Below are 20,080 nucleotides of genomic sequence, written 5' to 3' on the forward strand. Positions count from 1 at the left end.
ACCAGGCTGAACCTAGAAGGCGCTGACAAGTTTTTCACTCCAAAGGCAGCTCACAACACGTGCCACACATACTGATGGCACTTGGGTCTTTTTCCCTCCCCAAGGGGACCAACCACTGTGGTTCGAGTCCTGGTGGGTCTGGCGATTTTTTCTCTTTTTAGGCAGTTCACTACCCCAACTGATCCTTTGTATTTGAAGTTCTCCCAATCCGTTCAAAAATGTATCACTTTTCTCTCACTTCTGGTAGGGTCCAGAAACTGACCGTGGTTGGTCCCCTGGGGGAGAGAGAAAGACCCAAGTGCCACCAGTATGTGTGGCACGTGTTGTGAGCTGCCTTTGGAGTGAAAAACCTGTCAGCGTCTTCTAGGTTCGGCCGGGTCCCATAGCTCAGTGGTTAGAGCAATGCTCATGACAAGCAGGGTCCCAGGTTCGAGTCCTGGTGGGTCTGAGCTATGGGACCAGGCTGAACCTAGAAGGCGCTGACGAGTTTTTCACTCCAAAGGCAGCTCACAACACGTGCCACACATACTGATGGCACTTGGGTCTTTTTCCCTCCCCAAGGGGACCAACCACCGTGGTTCGAGTCCTGGTGGGTCTGGCGATTTTTTCTCTTTTCAGGCAGTTCACTTCCCCAACTGATCCTTTGTATTTGAAGTTCTCCCAATCCGTTCAAAAATTATTATTATTATTAATAAATACTACCAGTACTACCCACGAGCGTAGCTCATGTAGCGCCTACACACCCATTGTAAATTTTTACTTTATTTTTTTGTTGCCCCTTATTTATCAGGTATGTGCAATGTGATAAAACGAAAACAAAAATAATAACGTACAGGCCATAAGGGGGTATGGGTGATGTGTCGATGTGGTGGGTAAGGCTCTTGCAACCGGAGGCCTCGGGATCATAGCCTACGCCCAGGAATCAATAGTAATGCATCTAGGGAGGGAGATAAATAGAGAAAGAGATCTACAAGAAAGAAAGAAGGTATAGAGAGTAATACAGTACTTGTAAAAAAGACATTTGTGCTGACGTTCCATGAATATAACGTCGCGCACTCGAAGGCCAAAGTTGCCAGTGTTTTGAAGTATTCAGAAAGAATCATAGTGCGGCGGTGATGCAGTATCCACACTATATAAATGAAATCCAAGAGCTGCATTTGTAATTGAAAACGTCGAAACGGTAGTTCGCTGTCTTACTTCACATGCAAAGCAGCAAGTACACGCAGTCAGGTCGTAAGATAGTTGTTGCAATTGACCATCGCCAACTCTGTGGTTTCTTCTTTTTTGTTGTTCAGGGGTTTGGCAACATTACCCAATCTTAAAACGCTTCCCTACAACCTCTTCACAGCCAACAAGAAACTGTCAAAAATGTAAGCATTTCAAAGGATAGAATAGCAATGAATAAATTAAGTCTGAATTCATAACCATGCATGTGTCGCCCCCTTTGCTCCTGCAGTCGGTGGCTCCTTTGTCAGTGACCACGGACGCTTTGGTTGAGGCGGTACCACTTGCAAGAGAGTCGGCTGAAACTCCTGAGAGTCACCTTCGACAACACTCTGAGCTACTCCTTCCACCTCCGCTCCCTAGCTTCCGGTGCTAACCAGCGGATTGGCTTCCTGAAGCGAGCATCTCCCATTCTGGACGTCGAGAGCCGCCAACGCCTCTACAACGGCTTTGTGCGACCCACACTCGAGTATTGTCACTAAGAGTGGTTGGGCTCACCCTCGTCCCATCTTAAGAAGCTTGACCAGATCCAGCGAAGGGCCCTCCGCATCATCGGAGCAGGTACTTGGCTCCCTAGCCTGGCACTCCGTCGCCTGATAGCTGCGCTTGCCTATACCTACAAGCTCTGCTATCTGGATGCATCCAGCCCTCTGAACCAGATGCTGCCCAAACCAGCCACTCACCGTGCCCCCGAGAAAAGACCCACCCGTCACTCTCTCCAGCTGCAGGATTCCCAACCATGCCAGATGACAACTGGCCTGCCTGCCAACATCCGGAATAGCTGCCTCAAAGGATTCCCTGCTTGCACCGTCGCAACGTGGAATGCCCTGCTACCAGACCTATTGCAACACCCACCCGCCCGGCTCCACATGCAAAGCTTCAAGAAAAGGTGTACCGTCACCTTTTTGCCCAGGACTGGCTCTCTGCTACTGATGCACTTTGAATCTACTCGCCAACGCTTTCCCTGTTCTTATTAGATATCCTTAGCTAAAAATACGCTAACGTAAACGCAAACCTTTCCGTACTTCGGATCGTTCAAGCTAACTTTTCCCTTAGCACAAAGTACGTTATAGTTGAGACGAAGTAGTCGTGACAACCATGGCGATATGAATTTTCGTGGAAACAGGTGCGGGAAATTCAAAATTTTGAACCAGGGATTAGTTTGCCGTCGTTCCGAAAGAATACCTTGGCGAGGTCTTTTACTCTGGAATAGCAAAAGCACAGCGAAAATGAGTTTTCGCTGTTCCCAGGTCCTTGGAAAACCTTTCCTAAACGCAGCACCGAAGACTGTAAGGGTTCTCCAGCTCCAGCACGTCTGGCCCGGGAGAGGCTGATGAATTTCTTCCTCAGGAGTGCCGTGGAACTGGTCCTTTGTTTCCCAGATGGGATAGAGGGAGAAAGGCACGAAGCAGAGGACGCAGACATTGTCAACTGAAAGGCAAAACTCGCCAAAAAAGCTAAATGTCACAAGAGGAAGCAATCTCGACTCTCATCTCGATCTGCACGTGCTTTTTATCTCCCGCCAGTTACAAAACAATGCGAGTTTTTTGCATTTTTTGCAGAATTTCCATAACGAACGTCGGCCCGTTATTTTGAGCTCTGTAACGTTTTTCCGTTATCCGATAACGTCTTTTGTCACGGCTGGGAGTGAGTACCGTAAAAGTTAGCGTTATCGTACTTTTGCTAAGGATGTCTATTAGAGTTCAGCTGCTTACCTTATAACCTTGCTGTCATCACCACCAATATTCTGATTCTCGTCCACATGTCCCAGAACCTGGTATCCTTCGCAGTCGCCATCACCAAGAGAACTGTGCTTCTCTATCTCCCAGCTCTCTCTCTCTCTCACTCTTGCTCTCTCTCTCTCTCTCTCTCTCTTGCTCTCTCTCTCTCTCTCTCTCTCTCCCACTCTCACACGCACACTCTCTCCCACTCTCACTCTCTCCCTCTCACTCTCTCCCTCTCTCTCTCTCTCTCTCTCTCTCTCTCTCTCTCTCTCTCTCTCTCTCTCTCTCTCTCTCTCTCTCTCTCTCTCTCTCTCTCTCTCTCTCTCTCTCTCTCTCTCTCTCTTTCTCTCCCTCTCCCTCTCCCTCTCCCTCTCCCTCTCTCTCTCTCTCTCTCTCTCTCTCTCTCTCTCTCTCTCTCTCTCTCTCCCCCTCTCTCTCTCTCTCCCCCTCTCTCTCTCTCTCTCTCTCTCTCTCTCTCTCTCTCTCTCTCTCTCTCTCTCTCTCTCTCTCTCTCTTTCTCTTTCAATCTCTCCTTTTCTTCTCTTCTAAATCAACGTCAAATACAATAATCATGCCACATATCTGCAACTACACGAGGGTACTGGCAAAAGTCCTGCTGCACGGTGGCGGGGGGCTTCGCCCACCGCCGTGCAGCCCAATACGTGTTTTTTTACGTGATTTTTCTGACTTTTTGAACTTGGAGCAAAATTCTGCACACTTTCGCGTGTTTCCATGATACGACAAGTTGCGCACGGTCTGCTCACATTCAAATACAGTGCTGCAAACAAATGACAGCGTGCAACAAAACAATCTTAACTCGCAAGGGCACAATTTTGGCCATAACTCTTGAACGGCGGGTCAGATCGGGACACAATTTTCAGAGAATTTGCAACTATTCATACTCTTTCAACTGACGAAGCACTCAATGAATTTACAAATTCGATTTTTCAACTAATTTTTGGGTAGTCTGCCACCTTAAAAGTTCTTGCGCCTCACTGACAGGCTTTCTAGGTTGCCTTTCCCAAATCGGCCATTTATTTTGGCCTATTCGGCTTTTCGATCGGCTGAAAAAATCGCCAGAATCGGCTGAAAAATTATGTAAAAGGTTGAAATTCGGCTCTAAAGTCGCAGCCACCTTTCGCAGATAATGGCTACAGAAATTGTATTTGCATGCTATTGAGGCACTAAAACATCAATTTTCGGCGAATTCAGTGCGAAAATTGCGTATTTGTCTCAAAGATCGGTGATTTATTCAAAACCACTATTTTCGGCCAATGTTTGCCGATTTGGTAAATGCCCACGGGCCGTGACGCAGGCGCGCACGAGTGGTTATGCCCAGTTGCCCACGACCCTGCAAAACATGTATCGTCGGCGATTTCTTGTTAAAATCGCAGAATTCGGCCAAAAGATCGCCGATTTTCTCAAAAGGCTCCTGTTCGGAGAATTATTCTGCCGGCCGATTTGGGAAGGGCCTACTTTCCAGACCGGAAAAATTGAAAATTCCGGCATAGTGCCACGGGGTGCGAGCCACCCAAGAGCCAAAAAAATGCATATACAATATTTTTCACATTTTCTTGGCCATTCTGTCCGTGCTAGCCCTTTCCCAAAAGTGCTCGCCCTTTCCCAAAAGTGCTCGCCCTTTTTGGAAAAGCCCGTTTCTTTCGCCCTTTATTGCGTTTTTTGGTGAATATTGATTGCTCTTTTTGAGTTTTTTTAGCTGAGAAAGTGCTAAAATCGGTTTCCGAGTGCTCGATGGGCCTTGGCACGCCGCTTTTCTGGGGGGCAACAAGTTGGTGTACCCTACACAATGCTGTAAAAAGTTGGTTTTCTTGAACTTTACTTCCTGTTTTGCCTTTCGTGGACCCATAAATAAAAAAAATAAAAAAGTGTGTATTCATTTCTCAGCTTGAGTTCATATCTGAACATGTACCATGGCTATGTTTTACTGAAAAAGAGCACTTTTTGCCTGTTTTCACTGAAAAAAAGAGCACTTTTCAGCATATTTTGAGGGACGCGAAAAGCACCAAGAGCGAATTAAAAGAGCACCTTTGGGAAAGGGCTAGTCTGTGGGCGGGATCCAACCCTAACAAAAGTCCAGAAGCAGCCATGGGTGGTGGGATAGGGCCCCTCAACGTGGCCCTGAAATCTGTCACAACGGCAGGAGTAGGGCGTTCTCTCACAGACTCCCGCAGACCGAAGTCAATTTTTTGATTTTTTAGGTTTAGCACGTGCTACGAGGTCGTACATTTGATACAACATCCAGTGCTGGGATCTCCACAGCAAGCCATTTCCACAGCGCTGCACACCGAATCCAGGATACCCTCAGAAATCGGCAAAGACTACCACTCACGTTTCACTACTGCCTAGTACTGAATCCTACCTGACTTCTTGACACGACTCAAACTTGCCAAAGTCACTAAATCAACGTCAACTACAATAATCAAGCCACGTATCTGCAACGTCACGAAGGTGCTTGCAAAAGTCCTGCTGCACGGCGGCGGACTTTTGCCTTCAATACGTGGCCAAAAAACATGATTTTGACTTGGAGCAAAATTCTGCACACTTTCGCGTGTTTCCATGATACGACAAGTTGCGCACGGTCTGCTCACATTCAAATACAGTGCTGTAAAAAAAAGAAAGCGTGCAACAAAATATCTTTCCTTGCCAGGCACATTTTCGGCCATACCTCTTGAACAGATGGTCAGATCGAAACAAAATATATAGAGATTTTGCAGCTATCCATGCTCTTTCAACTGATGTAGCACTCGATATGAATTTACAAATTCGACCTTTCAGGGATTTTACGACCAGTCTGCCCCCTTAACAAGCAATTGGAAAAGGTGAACCCTATTGCTCAGCATTTCGCCAATCAGTGTACGTTACAATAAGAAGCAAATCCCTTTTTCCCTCGTTAAGATTCCTCCTTGGACACTACCACTCGAAGCAAGAAAAATTGTAATACATTCAAATTATATTGATGAAAAGAAAGAAATAATAGCAATGAAAAGTATGAATGCCGCAGACATCACCACGCAACATGACAATTTGTTCAAGGTTTGGTTTTGTGTGTTTCCAAAATCGATTTTCACGTTGCGATCATCAGTGGAACTTTCTGCACTGTTCATGCCCGTTTGTCACACTTACTCTTTATTTTAGTTCTCACTTTTTGTAATACTTACCACAAGTTACCCGTCATGTGTCACACTTCTTTGGATTTTTAACCTTTGTTTTTCCCTTGATCTCTTTAGTTGCGTATTTCCACTGATGATCGCAACGTGAAAATCGATTTTGGAAACACACAAAACCAAACCTTGAACAAATTGTCATGTTGCGTGGTGATGTCTGCGGCATTCATACTTTTCATTGCTATTATTAAACTTTTATCTCCACGTAGATTATTTGTAAAAGAAAGAAAAATAAAATTTTATACAAAGTGCAGTGAACCTCAGTATGAAATGGAACGCAAAGTGCAGTGGAACACAATGGATATGGGGCCACCAATCGGAGAAAACCTCATCAAGAAAATGACCAAAAGCCAAACAAACAAGAACAACAATATAAACACGGCACGGAGGACGAGCTTAAGTTACATTTGAATTACTTCAGCACATGCCTTATTGCCATTTTAAAATTTGTCGAATATTTTAATACTTCAGGTCGAGATATAGCTAGACCCAGATAGGTATTCTGAACAATGTGCTGAAATAATCCAAATGTCACTTCAGCTTCTCCTCCTTATTGCCATTTTAAACAAGAACAATCTGTGGAATAAAACAACACACATAAAAAACAGCACCTTAAACGTGGATATGAGTGTATAGTCAGTTTTAACCACTCCTATTTTACGATTGTTAGGTCCTTGTCGGTTATTTATGAGCGCATTTGAAAACAGAAAAACGTATAATTATGATGGCTTTCTAACACGGCAATGAATAACGGGCCAGTAAAATTTGACTGGAATGATGGAGTGACATATCGCTTGAAATTGTACCCTTCGTCAATGCATTGGATAATTGGATGCATTGGCCAGTGACACTAAGTAAGTAACGCTACATTATTTTTTCAAATAAAATAAATCCACCACAGGTTACATTCCACATGTACTGATATAGTATGAAGAGGTAGTGGCGTGCGGTCTGTCTCACTTCGTGCTCGCGTAACTTCCCCTCTTTGGCTTATCTCCGATAACGGGGGGGGGGGGGGGATCTCACGTTGTGCGGTCGTTGTTCCGCGTTCTTGAAGTGAGTCGTGAGTCGTAGTACTTCCTCATTTTTCATCAATTTGTCATAGCTAACATTCTCAGTTCGCTATGATGTTAAGCTTATTCTCGTCTTGGAAGCGCACACCTTCACCTTTCTTACGATATTTCAATAACACAGAACCTTCCTAGTGGGAAGACTGTGGATTTGCGCATTCTAGACGTGATAAAGCTGAGCATAAGGTCATTTAAGGTCAGTATAACATCATTCGATGTTGTGCTAATTGTTGAATTTTCTGACTCACCGTATGTTTTCTTACTTTAATTATAGTAAATTGTGGTAGTGTTGGATACAATGAATGGATTGTTTGTAAACGTTTTCTCATTCTTTTTTCACTTACACCCTTGGCTCTCAACCCGAGTCTAAACATAATATACGTGACAATGAAACGAATTGGTAGCGTAGCAAGTAGTGTCGCATAGTGGAGATGATGATTGTGTTCTTTCTCGCAAATCGAAGCCCTTTTCAAAGTACAGCATCTGATTATTAATTTTCGCCTAGTTTCGTACACGTGTTGAAAAACTGGCGAAAATCTAAACTGGCCTCGTCCGAAATCCTTTCTTCCGAATGTTCTGACATTGGCAATGACATTTTAGTTCGAGGATTCTCCAGAAGCAAGTGCATGCTAATCAAAGAGAGTTTCCTAAAGAGTACGAGGTGAGAGGGATGAGGTGACTTTGACCCCCCCCCCCCCAGGGGTTTCTATAGATTCTTGGGGGATTAACTCCCTGATGACAGGCTGTGTTCCTGAGATCCTATTGTTTTTGGCACAGATATCTCGACAAGACATTCATCACCCTTGACTTTGCCAGCGCATGTCCTCTAGGCATGGCAAAGGAAAGTACCTCAGGAGGGACATTCAATGCTGATACGCCCACCAGGAACTTTTCTCAGGAATGTAAGTTGCAGCTAAATGCTAGCCCGAACAAACCGTGTTCTAAGATGGTGGACATGCCTGTGTCAACAATCGATAGCAGATAAAACATCTAACAAGAACCATTAAGAGTGCAATCGATGCAGACACGGCCACACAACATCACGACGTTGTAGAATTTTAAGTTTATTATAATCACACAATGTGAAGAAGAAGTAGTACGAATTCTCACTTGACTGACTTACGCTGCGATCCAGAGCACACGAGAAGTCCATGGAACCGTCCACTCGGCAAACCTGCAAGAAAGCACCACTTCCTGCTCAACACACAGTGTTTCGGGGAATTCACCCCTCATCAGTTGAGCTTGAGTAGGCTGAGGATGATTGTGCCTGAAGAGTACCGCTTATAGTACTCTCCAGGCACAAGGATCACCAGGGATATAAACTTACGGAGACGCTCCGTTTCCAGCGCGACAAACACCTCGTGAACACCAGATAGCAGCGTGAGTCGGTGTCGCTCATGAAGGTGCTGAACAAGCGCTGAGGACCGTTGGCCATTCACAACGTTGTCGCATACAAACCATCTAAATCGCAAGTCCGCGCTTGGGACAACAAGAGGTTGGTGCGACTTCGGCGATAGTAAGGAGGAGTGTGTTGCTCCCTACAAGGGTACTCGCGGTTTTCCTGCGGACTTGAATTCTCACTTGTAGTGATCAACACACTCTTCCCCTGGTATCGCCGAAGTCGCACAAATCTCTTCTTCACATTGTTGCCCCCCGCGCGGGCTTGCGAATTAGATGGTTTGGAGGCAAAAACGTTGTGAATGGCCAACGGTCCTTAGCGTTTGTTCTGCACCTCCATGATCGACACTGACTCGCGCTGCTATCTAGTGTTCACGAGGTGTTTGTCGGGCTGGGAACGGAGCGTCTTTGTAAGTATTCATTGTGATGTTTGTGCCTGGAGAGCACTATAATAATTATAAGTGGTGCTCTTCAGGCACAACCTTCCTCAGCCTACTCAAGCTCAACTGATGAGGGGTGAATTCCACAAAACACTGTGTCAAGGGTGTCTTGCTTTCTTGCAGGTTTGCCGAGTGGACGGCTCGATGGACTTCTCGTGTGCTCTGGATGGCAGTCGTGAGTCAGTCAAGTGAGAATTCAAGTAGGCAGGAAAACCACGAGCTCCCATGTAGGGAGCAACAGACTCTTCCCCTATAATCATACAAGTAGACTAAAATCTAGGTGGTCGCGTTCAGTTCATCACTGGATCATATCAGAACCTGGGGTAAGATAAGCCGGGAGTGAGATAAAGAATCACTTACCACATCCGTAACATTTCTAACGATAGCCATGAGTGGTTTTGTTAGGTTCTCAGCAGAGAGTATCACCAAGAAGGGTGAAGAATTCTATTGTGCTGTGTTGACTTCGAACAAGTGGAAAGGGAGTTCCTTGGAGCATAGGAACCGAGGCTTCCCGCTGTAATCGTCAACATCATGCAGAAGACCTTAGTTAATAATATTATGACCTCGCGGTTGTGAGAATATTACTTTGCTAATGATTTCTTGGCATGTCCTGCGTTTGACAACTGCTGCAGTGGTTGATCGTTGCAATGGCATCTCTACATTTCAATGCTACTCCAACAAAGGCAAGACGGACTACTTCTGCCAATGCCAAGCGGGGTTTGTATATGATGGAAATACATGCGTCAGCATATTGGTGTGTAATCCTGAAAACCGCACCATGGCATGCAACAAGTACCCAGTGTGTCAGTTGAATCAACGGTCCAGTGCGTACGAGTGCGGCTGCAGAACGGGACTAAAACTAGGCAGCCATCTTTGTGAACTGGCGGACGAGTGTTTGGAGGGGACGCACGCATGTCACGTGAATGCTAGTTGCCACAACACCGAAGCCAACTACACGTGCAGCTGCAAACCTGGCTTTACCGGTGAGTGCTCGAGTCGTTTGGAGAAAATGAACCATTGCCCAGTTACATGATTTTTTAATTTTATTTTTTACGATGCAACACAATATAGTGGAAAGTACACAAAAATAAGAGATAAGTTAGATAAGATACTACACGGAACAACCTTAGGCGGTATCCACACTACAACAAAAACCGCGTACAAGTCACTTTTCCTTGTAAGTTGTCATGGAGAACCGTGGGAAACGGCGCGAAAGTGAAAAAGTCGCTTGAACGTAATCAGCAACTTCCGAACCCCGATACAAGGCCACTTTTTACTTTCAAGTAGCTTTTCCAGGTTTCGGAAGTAGGTACTTGTTGAAGTATTTGTTGAAGTATCTTGAGAAAATGCCGAGGGTTGTGTTCTGTGAAGAGCTGGAAGGAAAGCTCATTGAGCTGTGGGCTGCAGAACAGAAAGCGAGCAATGGGACGATGAAAAAGCGGTCGGTGAAGGAGAAGGAGATTGCCGTGAAGTTGAATATATTCGGCCGCGAGCTGTATGGCGATAAATTCCAGAATGAGATCACAGTGCCGATTGTTCACAACAAACTGGACAACCTACGTACCAAGGCCAGGGAGCAGTACAAGAAATATCGCCGCCACACCGCCACCGGCTCTGGTGCTCCAAGCGAAGACTCCGGCGATGCCGACATAGATCTGGAAGCTGCTTGCAGAGCTTGGGGTAATTTCAAGACCTGGCACTCACTATTCAAATTGGTGCCGGGATATGGCCCCATTACGAGTCTTAACTCCGCTGCCCTGCCCACTGAAACTGCCGTGGAGACCCTACAGCGACCAGCTCCTCTTCGTTTTGGAGTGGCCAGCTCTTCAAGTTCAAGTCCACTTGAAAACCCATCCAGTGGTAGTGCGCCCCCAACCCCTGTGATACCTGCACCATCACCATCACCACACACCGTGAACATGCACCATGGGGGCCAGTCTATTGGCGATGACACCGACCATTTTGCACTGGATGAAGCAATGCTTGCAAGGGCCAGTGGCAGTGCAGCTGCCACAGCAGCAGTTACCAGTGCATGCAGCACTCCAGGTCGTCCAGCGGCATACAAACCAGGATCCCATGGCCAAGCATCCAGGAAGCGGTCAAGACACATTGTGCTGGACTCTGACTCGGAGAGCGATGAACATGGGTCCGACAGTGACCATCACACACCTGTCACTCCCACCGAACAGCCAAGTGTGCGTACAGCGGCGGGGAAAAATGAGGCAACCAAAAAGACAAAAAAGACGAAAAGAAAAGCTGCAGGCGAGTCCTCTATATCCGATGCTGTCACCAAGTTGTGTGACACTCAAGTCCAGCTGCAACATAACCAGCAAACGTTTTTGGCTGGAGTTATGCGGCAACAGCAGGATCATACGCAAGCGCTGATTCAAAGCCAAATGAAGTTCACGGCGGATCTTTTCAAGAAGTGTACCTCTGATGATTGATTTGCTCACGACTTATTCACTATCGTACAACTTGTGATTTTGTTTTTATCTCTTCAAGAAGATCTTCATAGTTTGTTTTGACACGTGTATAATGAAATTATGTTACCAAACTGGTGGCAGTTTCTAGTTTGTACTCCCCTGTCCTTTTTTCTCCTTCACTATGAGCATGTTGGATATTATGAAGACTTGGTGTGTGGCCGAAGAACTACTGCACTTGTCGTTTTGTTGCATTCACTTTGCGTATACTGTCTTTTTCTCGCTCCAAGGTTTTGTAACTTTCAATACTTGCTCACTTTCTGCATACAATTGAGTAGCAATTATCATCGTGTGACCAGCAGCAGAATTGAATTACATGTACAGTCATCCCTCTCTAATCCGGCACCTTTTGCTACGGCGTTTTCTGCTGGATTAACGAGGGTGCTGGATTAAGAAATCCTGCCCTCTGACCCGGCCCAACCCAATTGCATGCATGTATCATATGTACGTCAAAACGCAGGGTTTTTCCGTGTCGACCCAAGTATTTGGTGCACGGCTTTATATTCTCAATTGTTCTCCGGGAATATACACAGTGATAAAGTGATAAAGTAAAACAGAGAACATGTTCACATGTACTCCTGCACACACACGCACACACACACACCTGAAAATTGGCAGGACACTACTCCTTGCTAAAATAAGAAAGTATGGTTGACTGCCGTTGTCTCCTGGACAAGCCTAGCCTGGCTTGGCAAGGAGTGCACCTGTACGGTACGCGATTTACGATTGCCGGATTATGAATTTTGTTTTCCAGGTTTGAACAGCACTGCAGATCTTCTGAGTAAAATCAGTGAGCATGTCATGAAAATAAATCCGAGAAGAAAGAAAAAGGCCCAACCCTGCCCTGCCAGTTATTTGGACTTACGGGGGTCGCCATGGCAAATAATAAACATAAAACTGCACACGTTCGGGCTCTCCGCCTTCTCCGTGAAATTATAATACCGTAAAAGAGAACTAGAGGGGAAAAAGAAGCAACAATGAGGAATAGGAACTGATTTAGGAACCACTAGCAGTCAGTTACACATGGCAGCGGGCCTCGGCAACGGCCAAGGTAGCAGATGCATCCGCCACATCGCTGACGCGCATGGGCGGATTATGAAATCAAACTACGTGCAGTTTGAGCGATTCGTTTCAAAAAGTCACTGCCGGAGGCGGAATTCAAGTGCCGGATTAAGATGTAGGAATTGAACGAAAAAAATCGGTTTCGTCAGAAAGTGCGCCGGTTGGCAAGGGTTCCGGATAAACAAGTGCCGGATTAGAGAGGGACGACTGTACTACTTTCAGCACATTCAGTGGTCCAATTTATGTAGTGGTGCCAGTGGTGGCAGGTGTGCGAAGACACACTGTAGTGAATACTGTATGAAATTATCTATCGTAATTCTTGATTCACATTGATATGAGATGAGGTGAGGTTCAAACATTGTGAACATGGAGAGCCAAGCAATTGCGAATGTCAATTGCAGGTGATGATAGCAACTCAGCAGGTGGCAATGGTGCATAATTTGCAAGGCAAGGCAGGTATCCTGAATGCCTTCGTTCAATAATGTTGTGGAGTGCACAACTCAGCATGCCAGCTCGGCTGGCAAATTGAGGATCACAGCTGTTGCGCTTGGAAAGAACTGCAAAGCGTTCTTTGGCTCGTCCAAACGCGCACTCCACTACACGTCTAGTGCGAATCTGAGCCCAGTTGAATGACTCTTGCTCTGGTGCCAGGTTGCCATCATCTCTGAAGATACGCATCAAAGTTGTAGAGAGTGGAAATGCGCTATCTCCCACCAGATATGGGCGAATGGTTGTTCCATCCGGGCAAAGCCAGACAGGTGCGTTGAGCCAAATTTTGTAATCTATATTCCGCTTCAGTTGACTGATGTTATAGACAGCAGCATCTCCCGCTGAGCCAGGCGCATCGATGTCCACATAGGTAAACAGACCACGGCTATCAACACACGCTAGGAGAAGGATTGACGTGTAGCCCTTGTAGCACCAATAACGGTCACACAACAGAACTGGCTTTGTTATCTGCGTAAAAGTCCCATCTACAGCACCGCAACACATTGGTAGATTGCTCAACTCCTCGAAACGTCTCATGGTGCGTAGGAGTTGTGGCCCAACAGGAAAGACGATGGACTCTTGCGCGACTTCAGCATAGAGGGAGTCGATGGTCTGGTGGACAATTTCCCCAACAGTGCTCGAACCAATGAAGAACAGGGCAGCGATCTCAGAATATCTTTCAGAATGAGCAAGAAAATACAGTGTAATGGCAAGGCGCTTGGCGGGGGAAATCGTCTTTCGAAGATGTGTTGTGTCCCTCTCAAACAAATGTCGATATCGGCACAGTAGGAACTTGAACGTCTTCTTGCTCATCCGAAAACTAGATATCCAAGCCGATTTCCACCAACGCCTGGACACCAGCCTCACGCTCTCCCAGTTCCCCAGCACTTCTCGTTCCCAGAAACCTCTGCCACCGTGGGTTTCATTTTCTGGATGAGCGGTCCACAATTGACGGCCAAGCGAAGTAGTGCTTGCACTCAGGAGCAGCAAGAGTCCTGCTGTGGGAAAGAAAGAAGATTCTGACTGTTCATCCATTTCCAAATCGCGCGTGCAGTCAAAAAAACTTGATCGGCTCAATGATTGGCTGAGGTATGTCGCAAACAGCAACCTCTTTCGTCTTCGATTGTCCATAACTGGAGGCATTCTCCTCTCGAATCAACAAACAGGGAGACATAGGTAGGAACAACAAGATAAAGCCTCCACGAACAAATTTCTGAGTTGATGGTTTCTCTTTCAGATCAATGTGGAACTCTCTGAGATAAAATTTTGAATATGAGGGGAAATTCCCGCGGGCGCTCCTCAAAAGTCACGTTTCACGCTGGCTGTTCTTGCGAGTGTGGATGCAAGTGCACTTGCACGCCCCTTGAAAGAGGACGCTACTACGTTTCACCCCTGTAGTGTGGATAGGGCCTAATGTATATTAATTTTAGTGTATCTCCGCATATAAGCGTACGGCGTCTGCTGCATAAAAGCTGCTGCGCATTTCTGTTTTAATTAGATTAGATTAGATAGCCACGAAAGCTAACTCGAAGAAGAAGTAGTCAACCTCTAGGTGAGCACCGGAGAGAAAGTTATTCATTTTGCCGCTTCTTCTTTCACTAATAATTATATCTCAGGTGTGTACCCGAGAGAAGTAGAATAAAACTAATTCTTGTTGATTTCACCGCGCCTACCACTTGGCTACCCATTACACAACTACCGGTAGATCTTCACATACGTAGTCATTCGACCTCTTTTAAGTTTTCCAAATCCTTACTAATGTCTTCTGATTGGTTTCCGAGTTAGCCTAGTCAGCTCATGGCGGGTTTTGACGCGGACGGGCGAACCTTCTATTCTGCTGAAAGAGGTGACATGTTTTCCGATTTCAAATCTAATGAAAATGACAAAAGGTTGTGAAAGATAATTATCTGCTTTTGTTGATAGCCAATTTCTAAAAGCCTTCTCAGGGAATAATGTTGCAATGGAAGTGACATCACCGTTCTTATCCTTTTATAAGCGACGTGCCAATACATCTCCAGTCACATTAGGGCTCAGTGAGAAAACCTTAATTTCATTATCAAAGACATGGTTAGTTCATTCCCGCGACAATATTCATGCAACCTCCAAGTGACGACGGGCAGGAACGGATTCCACTGCCCATCGTCACTTGACGACGGGCAGGAACGGATTTCACTGCCCGTCGTCACTTGACGACTGACTCTCTACTTCATGGAATAATGGTCTTTCGGAATACTAATAAAATAACTAAAGCAGAAGAGCGACTGTTTGCAACCACAACTGTCATCATGGCGCTCCAACATTTGATCTGGAACTGGGAGAAAAGAAGCCCCTTTGTTGAACGATATTGGCGATGTGAATGAGCTCCTCCGAAAAGTTGAGGAAGAGACTGAAACTTTTATTGCGGAGTCGCTCGCGAAGGAGATCTTGGCCGAGCCGGATGAGCCTCAACCAAAGCGTGCAATGCTCAGCAACCTGCAGGACCCGCGCAATTTGCCGAGGTTTCCGATCAAGACGTGGGAAAAATCCGTAGGAACAGAACAGTCAGAATGCCCAATCAATGGCACCACGAGAAGAAAAACACTATGGACTATTACAAAAACTGTACCAGAAAACAATCACAATGCAGGTGTGTCTGTCATGTATCTCTTTATTTGGCTTGGATGCACACGGGAAACACGTTCTAGTCACTCATACTCGGCCAGTACCTCTGTTCATCCAGCCCTTGCCGCTATCGCGGCGCGGGCTGGATTCTGCGGTACTGCCCTCGTACTCGTGCGGGAACCTGTATGTAACAGTTTAGACTTGATTGATTGGAGAATTCGTCGAATGATGTTCAAACCAGAGGTTATAAAGCAAAAGAAAGGTGAGAACCGCAGGAGTGAGAATAGTAGGAACACAAGGTGTTACAATAAGACAAGCAAGAAGTGTCAAGGTAAAACTATTACACTGTATGCTATTGAGTCGTTTTCGTTGTTCAATGCAACTGTGTAGAAAGTATAAATTGACACATTAAGGACGTTTAGCAATGCGAAAATTCGAACTTTTTGTGGTGGTGAGATTTAGCGAAAATCTGTTTCGAAAAAGAAAACTTATTTATTTATTTATTTATTCAACATCTCCTGGCCCGTCCGAAGACTGCCAATAAACATGAGAGGTCAGGTGATAGCCAACCACGGCAAGCTAAAAGGGAAAAAAAGAAAAAGAAAGATGCTGTCAGAGAGGGAAAGGAGATAGGGAGAGAAAAAGAAAGGGAGGCACATTAATAATACATGGGATCACTTCGGATGAGACAGTGTGGAAAGCTGGACTGTGAATTTCCTGATATCCTGGCATGTCTTAATGCTAGTAGGCAGGTTAGACCAAAGGGAGTATGCTGAGAAGAAAGGGGATTTCAAAAACAGAGAGGAACTAGCTCGGGGCAGTGATAAGGCATTGCGTGTTGGTCTAGTGGTAACAAACCAGTTGTACTTGGCAATATGTTTCGGGACTTGGGCTAGGAAGATTTTTTGCACAAGGATACAAAGATGCTGCTGATGTCGGGCAAGAAGAGGGTGCGTGGAAGCAAGTTTATAAAGACAAAGGGAGGCAAATGTTTGGTCTTTTCGAAACAGAATTTTCAGAAGCAAGCGTTGATGTACCTCCAGTCTGTGGAGTAAAGTCTGAGACAACCCGCACCAAGCTATATCGCAATAGTCAAATATAGGCAAAATGTACGACTTAAAGAACAATTCTCTGCAGTTATCATTCAAGTGTTGGCAGTGGGGTTGTAGCATACCTAAGGACGCACTCGCACGCTTGCACACAGACTGGACTTGTGGAGACCAGGAGAGTTGGCGGTCGAGAATAACGCCCAGGTGCTTGTGCTCGTTAACAACTTTAATAGGTGTACTATTTAGACCAGGAAAATACAGAAGTTGAGTGGGGGGCGAGGGAGAGAAGAACATGGCCTCGGTTTTGGCGAGGTTAGGCTTCAGTTTCCAGGTTTCCATCCATGTTACTGTAGCGTTGACCCCGGACTGCATGGAGGCCGTGAGGTTGTCTGCCGAGCTGTCGGAGCACATCAGAGCAGTGTCGTCAGCAAAAAGACTTACATTTGGTACAAGGGCTGGCAAGTCATTAACGTACAGTAGAAATAGGAGCGGCCCAAGTATGGACCCCTGGGGTACCCCAGACACGACTAGTAATGGGTCTGATAGGGAGGTAGATACTCTGACAGTCTGGTGGCGGCAGGAAAGATAGGATGAGAGCCATTGCAGGGCTGGACCGTGTACCAAGAAGAAGAACTCTAGCTTTGCAAGCAGACCACGATGCCAGACGGTGTCGAAAGCTTTCGCTAGGTCAAAGAACACGATGCCAACATGCCGCCTGAGGTTCCGCTGGGTGTAGATGTCTTGTACTAGACGTGTTAGTTGGAAAGTTGTGGAGTCTCCACGGCAGAAACCGGATTGAGATGGTGAAAGCGCTGGGGTGACATGGCAGTACAGAGACTCAAAGAAAATACGTTCACAGACCTTGGACACAGCGGGAAGGAGAGAGATTGGTCTGTAGTTGCCAGCCTGAGAGCGTTGGCCTTTCTTATAGATCGGGACGATAACAGCAGATTTCCAGACGGACGGAAATACTCCTGTACGATATGACATGTTAAAGAGCAGGCACAAGGGATAGGACAGAGATGGCGCAAGCCATTTGAGAACCTCATTGGGTATGCCATCTTCGCCAGGGGACTTACAAACTTGTGAGGTTTAGCAATGCGAAATGACCTTTTCTCGAAGTTATGAATCTTGTAGTACCGTACCGTATATGCAGCTCAGTCTCAAGCAGAGGCTGTAAAATTACTACTCCCTGTAGTCAAATGCGTACCGAGAAAAGAGAAAGTTACTTTCGCAAATCACAGCAACTTCGCTTCCAAGTTTTCGAAGTTTCGAGCTTTTTCTGTACCCATTCCCAGACTGGAATTTTCTTTCGAACTTTCGTTTTGCTCAACGTCCTTATTGATAGCAATGAGAGAGCTTCGAAGAAAGATAATTCACATTACTTTAAGCGATTATTGTCCTTTAAAAATTGAGGAGGATAATCTTGCTTATGCCCATAAAATGGTCAAAATTATAAGTCATTGAGAAAAGAAGCAGTAAACTGACACCAATTCGAGATTAGCAATGGAGAGAGCCAGCTGAATGGACAAATGTGATTTGTTAATCACTGTCAAAGGAACCTTTTGCCCTGCGACTGCAGGACATCTTAAACGCACTACTGTCATCAGATCTACCGTTGTTGCATGCTCCTTTGCCGAAATATTCTGTTCTGTTCATGCAAACGTGAAATGTACATGGTAGGTGCTGACTTGGAATGCTCGGATATTGACGAGTGTAGATCAGTGAACGTGACTTGTGAAAACCACAGCACATGTATCAACTCAGTTGGTAGCTACTCTTGCGAATGCAACGCTGGGTTCATCACATCAAACTCATCGTCTCCAACAGGTAAGAGAGCCAACGTGCTTGGTTTGGCTTGACTGGGTGCTAGTGATGAGGTGAAACTGCCTTCAACAGTAGCAAAGAATTGCAACACGAAGAGGTGGGATATGGTATTGTGACTCGGAGTTTCACGCACACATAGGCGGTCAGCTGTGGTCGTAGCTGGACGCCTGCATGTAGAGGAAAGATGGGTGCTCTCATCTTTTACCCAGGCCACTGGCAACAAGCTTGAGGTGGCCGATGAAGCCGACACAGGTTCATGTCAGACCAGGGTGGGCACGGGAGCTAGATTTTCTTGTCGCAAGCCTAAGAGACGTAGGTCTGCAAAAAATGGAGTTTTCGATATAATAATTAACTTTATGCTCACTATAAACTCGGGTGTTTAGCCAATAGTAATACGTAAAGAAATTATTAATCTCGTTACCTCGGTGGGCTGTTAGTTGTAACTAGTCCTTTTCTCTTTACTTTATGCTCACTTTTGTATATTGAGGCCTACTTTCTGGGTACTACCGGTATGTCATATGCATCCAGTTAAAGAGGCCTCCCAACTACCCCGTGGAAGTTTCCCAACAATCGCCCAAGTCATATCTGATAGTGTGCCAACTTGTTCCGGTGTTCACGTTTCCAGCTTGTACATGAAAATCTTACTTGAGTAATATTCGTTCTCATGATACCTGTAGACAAGAAGGGAGCTACACAGTGCTGGCAACTGAAATCCGACTCCTGAGCGGTGCGCTCACATCGCAAAGACCCAACACGCGGTCGTAAAAGTACGAAATAAAGACCGCTTGAATGCGAACGCACCGCTCAGGTGTCGGATTTCAGTTACCAGCACTGTAGACGTATGCACTAGCGAGCGGGTTGTAGCGCCTATATGGCAGGATGTGAGCTATGCACCAAACAATGGAGAAAGCCATGACCGCGTGGGAAGCAGCTAGGGTACGGATAAAAGGAACTGTTGCGACCTAGGCATGTCTACGTCAGGGATGGCAGGATATACTTACATTATTGTTTCTCTCAATGTTCAACCAGATGATGACGTCATGTGCCTGGATAACAACGAATGCATTACAATCACCACGACCTGCGGTTTCAACAGCAAGTGTATTAACTCCATTGGCAGCTACTTCTGCGCGTGCTATGCTGGTTTTGTCGCCTCAATGCCATCGACTGAACTAGGTAAATGCTCATCTGTGCAGTCCTATAGTGGACGTTGTGTGTCGCGCAAAGTATCTGGTCCGTCGTTTGAGCTACATGTAAATCATGCGTGTGGGATTGTGGGCGTTCATGCATGTGTGCGTGCTAGCTGACAAGCTTGTTTCGTAGCATTTCACAACAATGTTTGCCCACTGCTGTGGCTCCAACGTAACACCACACCATTTAATAGAAAATGGATAAACAACGCGGAGACAGCAATTTTTTATTGCAATAAATCGAAATTACCCTGCCGTCATCAACATGTATTAGTGTAGTCAAAGGTTTGTCCAGAAACGATCTTCAAGTCACTTTAATCAGTGGAATGTCGGACAATTGA

General features: G+C 45.8%; 1 protein-coding gene across 1 annotated transcript in view; it reads left to right on the plus strand.

Moving 5' to 3' along the window:
- Nucleotides 1-20,080, plus strand: part of LOC135827853 (adhesion G protein-coupled receptor E1-like) — a 35,278-nt gene that overhangs the window by 13,196 nt on the left and 2,002 nt on the right. The window contains exons 3-7 of the mRNA XM_065340284.1: nt 1,296-1,370; nt 7,981-8,105; nt 9,674-10,024; nt 18,406-18,552; nt 19,579-19,725. Of these exons, the coding sequence (XP_065196356.1) occupies nt 8,036-8,105; nt 9,674-10,024; nt 18,406-18,552; nt 19,579-19,725 (715 nt within the window). The 5' untranslated portion in view covers nt 1,296-1,370; nt 7,981-8,035. The remainder of the gene's footprint in view (nt 1-1,295; nt 1,371-7,980; nt 8,106-9,673; nt 10,025-18,405; nt 18,553-19,578; nt 19,726-20,080) is intronic.

The sequence above is a fragment of the Sycon ciliatum genome, chromosome 12 (genome assembly GCF_964019385.1).
Source record: "Sycon ciliatum chromosome 12, ocSycCili1.1, whole genome shotgun sequence".
Taxonomy (NCBI): Eukaryota; Metazoa; Porifera; class Calcarea; order Leucosolenida; family Sycettidae; genus Sycon; species Sycon ciliatum.